The sequence below is a fragment of the Rhinopithecus bieti genome, unplaced genomic scaffold (assembly GCF_001698545.2).
Source record: "Rhinopithecus bieti isolate Rb0 unplaced genomic scaffold, ASM169854v2 scaffold_1403, whole genome shotgun sequence".
Taxonomy (NCBI): Eukaryota; Metazoa; Chordata; class Mammalia; order Primates; family Cercopithecidae; genus Rhinopithecus; species Rhinopithecus bieti.
The window spans coordinates 450,491-456,777 of record NW_016803444.1 but is presented as its reverse complement, the minus strand read 5'-3'; the positions used below and the strand labels follow the sequence as shown (position 1 = coordinate 456,777).

The 6,287-nt window shown below is 35.5% G+C and overlaps 1 protein-coding gene across 1 annotated transcript in view; it reads left to right on the top strand.

Annotated features, from left to right (window-relative positions):
* The first annotated feature begins 2,738 nt into the window (after positions 1 to 2,738).
* LOC108536955 (uncharacterized) overlaps positions 2,739 to 6,287 on the top strand; it is an 8,402-nt gene continuing 4,853 nt past the window's right edge. The window contains exon 1 of the mRNA XM_017884057.1: positions 2,739 to 2,918. Within this exon, the coding sequence (XP_017739546.1) occupies positions 2,739 to 2,918 (180 nt within the window). The remainder of the gene's footprint in view (positions 2,919 to 6,287) is intronic.

Below are 6,287 nucleotides of genomic sequence, written 5' to 3'. Positions count from 1 at the left end.
AGAAAATAATAACTTTACCATGTGATTTAGGAAGAAAGTTTTAATAAGCTTCTTTTAAAAATTAAATGTTAAATATAATATATTCAACTTCAACTATTCAGTATGTAAATTGCATGGAGTAAAATTCAAAGTGTCCGATGTTGGACATTTACCAATTAGATTTTCAACTGGGGGAGTCACTGTTCTCTAGATAGCTGCTGTTTCTTTAAATTGGGTGAGAGAGTTATACAATTGCTGAGTCAGATGATCTGGCAGCCTGAAAGAGAATGAGAGCAAGAAAATGGTGGCACTCGAGAAAAGAAAGCAAAACAAGCTTTTTCCTAATACATCAGCAAAGTCACTGGTGTAATATTAGACAAACTGTAGCTTAAAAGCAGAAAAATGATCATTGGAAAGGCATGATATTTTAGTTTTCCTATAATTGTTACTTTTAGCTTACATTTTCCATCTATATTTTCCCCTCATCACTGTGCTTTTACAGAGACATAAAGACCCATCATTTTGTCCATAAATGCTTTATTCTGCTATGGCTACATTTTCATGCAATCTTGCCCTGATCTTAGATAAGCACAAGTTAAACCTGTGAAACACTTGTGCTTTGATTTTTCCTTCTTACATAATTTTAGGTTGTCATGTTTATTACGAGCCTGGTCTGGATCATAAAATGAAAGAAACCCCTATTACAACATACACACACACACACACACACACACACACACACACACACACAGAGAGAGAGAGACAGAGAGAGAGACAGAGACAGAGACAGAGAGAGAGATCCATTCATTCTGTACAAAAAGAAGTAAGTGTATATAGTGTTTTAAAAAGACAACGTATAGCCTATGTGGAAAATTTCTGTATGGTTCTGTAAGCTTTAAAACACAAATATACCTTGTAATATTTTTTCTCTTAAACTATGTTCAGATTGTAAAAATGTGGTATCTAAGAGACATTCTTTTCCAATTCATACAAAGGATCACATAATAATAAAGGGTCTCCTAACTCCTCCACTGATTACTCAGACTGTCCTCCCTGGGATCCAGTAAACTGACTCTAAACTTAAAATCTTACCTAAAATCCTGGACCTCAGTTCAAAGATAAATAAGCAGAAATAAGGTTAAAAAAGTAAAATTTGTCATATTCATCAAATTGTGTCCCAATGGGCCACTTGTAATAGTATCTCCTTCAAGTGTTTATTTAAAATGCAGACTTCTGGGACCCACAGCAAATCTGAATCAAATTTTCTGAAAGTGAACCCCAGAAATATGTATTTTTAAAGGTAGCCCAGGTAATAATGCTGTTGTTAACCTTTGCCATATTTTTAAAATTTCTAATTACTTACATTATTCAATTAAGAAAGCAAAGACTTTTTAAATTTACATTACCTCTATTGTACGATTTTATTAGTTTCAATTTGATTAAGAGATTACATGTCTTTGTTCATATAATTCTGAACCTCTATAAAACCTTTCTCTCTTAAAAAAAATCCTACTGCCTTCACAACTATTTAAATAATTTATGATATTTTATTTTGAAGGCGAAAGAGAAAACTGAGAAATAGTTGAAGAATTAAAAGTCCTTTGTGATAACATGTTTATATTTTCATGAACAAAGCCAATCAATATGTCATAAAAAATAAAATCAACATACTATTTTTTGAAAGGATCTCTGATGCTTTGGGAATTTCAGTCTTGTAGTTGATGGCTTTCACTTTTTTTTTCCTTTTATTACTTCTTTTTGATTGTATAGTTCTGCCGAAATGCAGCCATCATTCCAGGGCCCATTAATTAAATAAATGCACTGAGAGGCACTGACAAGCACTCAGAATTTCTTCAACCACCCTTTTTAAAAAACAAATGCTAATTGGACATAAAGATGAGAACAACAGACATTGGGGACTACTAGATGGAGGAGAAAGGGAAGGAGCCAGGGCTGAAATACTACCTACTGGGTACTGTGCTCACTACTTGAGTGACAGATTCAGTCGTACTCAAAACCTCAGCATGGTGCAATATACCTTTGTAATTAACCTACACACGTGCCCCCTCCTTCTAAAATAAAAGTTGAAAAAATCTACGAGGCATTATATTTTTTTAAAAAAATACCACTATGTACAAGGCACTGTGCTGTATCTGGAACTACAAATATTAGTTAAACAGTCCAAGATCAGTGGGTTCAGGGACTCTAAGTATTTGCCATTCCTTTTAGATGGAAATCTTCCTTGGTCCACCAAGCCCTATCTTTCCGCCCTTTGAAAATTCTCCCTCACTTTCTTCATAATGCCGTCCTTGATTAATTCTCCTCTAGCAGTACTACTGTTTTTTTGTATTTAAAATCATTCCTGTAATTTCTTGTTTAGATGGCTTCGTACATGAGATTCACATTCAACAAATAGAAAAAAAAACGCTATCGACATTTGGTAGCTTCGACAATTGTAAACACATGTGGGTTTGCTGAATACACATTAAAATAGCATGAATTAGGATATGGTGAATCTGTTGAGGTCCCAAGTTGGTGGGTATTTTCCAGGAAGTGTCAGACCCTTTAAAAGGACCTTTCATCATCTACCAAACAAATCTTTCATTTATTAATTCCTAAGGTTTTTTCCATCGATTGGCTTACTGTCATGGAAATTGATCTTGTTTTAATAGCTACTGCCTTTTTTAATTCTAATCAATTATTTCATTTGAAAAGAAAAATTTCAAATATGGGGAAAGCTGCAATATAAGAAGAAAACAATGGACAGATATCATCACTGGAAAATCACTACGGGCCACTCTCTGTACCATCCTGCACCACCAGATGGAGAAACTGAGGGAAGGCGAGGCCTTTCAACACTCTTGGGTCTCCATCTGGCATGTCAGGGAACGAAATGGCTGTCGAGTCTCAGAAGCGCACTTTCCCCGTGGTTCCTCCGAGTAACTCTGACTCACTTCTCATCTACCCATCCCCTCCAAAACAAGGCCTAGCCAGTTCCAAGCTGGAGAGATGACCCAGAGTTGCCTTCTGTCATGTCCTGCCTTTCGTCCCGAGTCCACTAAGCCCACTCAGACTCTGTCTGCTCCAACCCCCACCCCGGCTAGTGAAATCCCAATCGTCCTCCACGTGGAACCCCAGGTCTGCAGTTACGATAACGGATCACATCGCTCCTGCGGAAAGGGCGCGCGGTGATAATTGGACCAAGCGTCTAAATTCTTGATGGAGGACCTCGTTCCAGCTGCCAGTTAAGCCTCTGGGATCCGCAGCGTCTCTAGGAATTGAGAGAGTGGGGAAGTTAGGATCGAGGAGGAGGATGGTGGGGGCTGAGGAATAGAGGAGCAGCGTGCATCTCATCTCTTGTCGTCGGTCGCTCTTTGGGGTCCAGGGCCCTTGCATCCCCAGCGTGGCTCGGAGGCAGCGAGACCTGCCTGAAATTGATTGGAGGGGACTAGAGTGTGCTTGTGGGGTGGGGTAGTGGGGGCGGAGAGAAGGGATCCCAAGAAGGGCGCCAAGTGCTGTTACCAGAGGCCTAACACGAGGAACCTTGGAAACAGGTATAGCTACGGATTTATGGGTTTAAAAATGGAACTTCTTGGTGAACGGACATAGCGTACATTACAGTCTGAAGTCACAGCCCTCGCAGGTTTTCCCAGACCTTAAAGCCACGTTCTCGTGTATGACACTTAAACAACTCAGTTTCCTTGTCTTTCCTCCCTACCTACCTACCTAAGGCTAGAGAAGTTCTTAGTTCATTCACTGTGTAGGACTGTTACCGTGTCAAAGGCTTTGGAAATGTATATTTTACTGGTGATGGTCATAGCACTTTGGAAAACTCAAAAGTGAAACGAAGAAAATAAGTATCACCAACCATTTTCCCAACCCCTCTCATCCTGAGGAAACCATTATAACTAATGGGGGAGGGGGGGGAAAAAAAAAAAAAGAGAGAGAGAGAGAGAGAGAGAGAGAGAGAAACTGTTTACTGTTTTGAATCTTGCTTTAAAAAAAACCTGACTTTATAATGCAATCATTTAACAGTCTATGGAACATTCTTCAGATATCTGATGATCCAGAATATAACTGTACCATAATTTAACACTTTATTGCTAGAATTTTATGCAGTTTTTGATTTCTTGCTACTACTTATCCATTTGTATTAATCTTTGTCAGAACCTTTCTTTCCTTAGGATGATGCCTGAATATAAAATAGCTGAATGAAAGTGGATGGGTTCATTTTAAAATACAAAATTGTTTTTCTTGATGGTGAGGTGTTTAAGAGGTGGATTAATCTCATTGGGCAACAAATAGAGAAGATATTAGTAATATGAGAATCAGAATTTAGATAATTTGTCTTAAAAGTTCATATTCAATGTAATAATTTTATATTTAGAAAATGAAACTGTACCCATTGTTTATATAACTTAAACTGCCAAAATAAAGCACCACAAAACTTTTATCAGGTTGATTTTGTATCCGGCTGGGCTTTGCAGCAGATGGAAGGGCTAGGGCAAGCTTGTCCAACCTGTGGGCCCGAGGGCCACATGCAGCTCAGGATGGTTTTGAATGTCACCCAACACAAATTCATACACTTTCTTAAAATATCATGAGGTTTTTTTTTTTTTTAAACTCATCAGCTATTGTCAGTGTTAGTGTATTTATTGTGTCCCAAGACAATTCTTCTTCCTATGTGGCCCAGGGAAGGTAAAAGATTGGACACCCCTGGCCTATAGTGTTCTACTATGAAGTTTCAGTTTTAGTTCGGCCTGTAATGTTTTAGTACAGAAGGCAAGTGAGATTTTCTCTGTTTCTTCAAGGATTTTGAAAAGTGTAAAAGCACTGGGTCCACTGTTGAACCTTGCTGTAAAAAATATTTTTGATACCATTTGTATCACTTTACTAACAGGAATTGTTCATATGTTGGGAAAATGGTTTAGCTTAACTCTACCATGGTAGTTGACAGTTATGAATTAACATGGAATAACAGACCTGTAAACCATCATAGATGGTACTAGGCTATGTTGTTGCTACCTTAAGATGATAATAGACTTTCTAAAATTAAAGAGTACTCAAAGAAGTAAAATGAATATTAAGTCTTAATTTCTGAAAAGGCTATATGGTTCATTTGGAAGTGTGAATCATGTACACATTGGGAATAATGGTTTATACTAACTGCACAGTGCTTACCTTGAGAGGAGTCTATGCCATTAAAGAAAAAAATAATCTGAGCCTTCTGAAGTAGCTATAAACAAATGACTATTTAACTTCATAATAAAAATATGACTATTTTGTAAATGCACCAAGGTAGAAGTAACAAATCAACTGAGGCAATTTATCAGGTTTCTGTGGTTAAGAAACTGGTAATGTGGAATTTTAGTATACATATTTCCAATCATATAAAAATAAAAAGCAATAAACATATTTGCAGAAAATTTAAAATTTTAAAATAACATCTTATTTGCAATGATATTAAATAATTCATACAAGTAATTTTCAGCATGTGTGCCTCTCAAGGAATTGTATGAATCCTAACATAATTAGTATCCATATATATTCCCAAATCAATATAACCATAGGCATAAAATATATTAATGTGAAATATATAATTACATGTCATTATAATTAACACCGCTAGATTTTATATTATGTATATCATTTTACATATGAAATTGGAAAAGCGCATATATTTCAAGGCAAACATTCTATCCAAACTGTGTGTTCTATCTTCAGAAACTTCCTGAAGATTGGGCTTTTCACATACATCCTGAAAATTGATTTATACCTAAATAACAAAAAATGATTTATTTCAATGAACCTATCATTTAAATGGTTTTGCATTTCATGCATATACATTAACATACTATTAAATATTTTCTCTAACTTAAAGTCACCACAGTGTTATGTTTTATAGGCCTAAACTAAAAAATACATATTTATGGCATTTATATACATTAACATGTTCTACTTTGTTACTATAGATTTTCAGAAGCAAATTAATAATTTAAATAAAATGATTTTATATAGAATAATATTAACTAGAGTAATAAATTTTTTATATAGACAATAATATTAAGAACTATATTCAAACAGTTACGGATCACAGTGGCTAAACTTTTGCTGATACGGATAAACCACTGTTAAAAAAACAACAACCAGGGTCTTGTCAATGTTTCAAAATGAATTAAAATCAAATCCAGCAACAGGCCCTGAAATCCTTTATAAGCTCCTTTGACTAAATTAAAAAAAAATTAACTTTCATAATATGAAAATAAAATATGCATTTATCCTATAGATTATAAATTTTGCTACTAGAA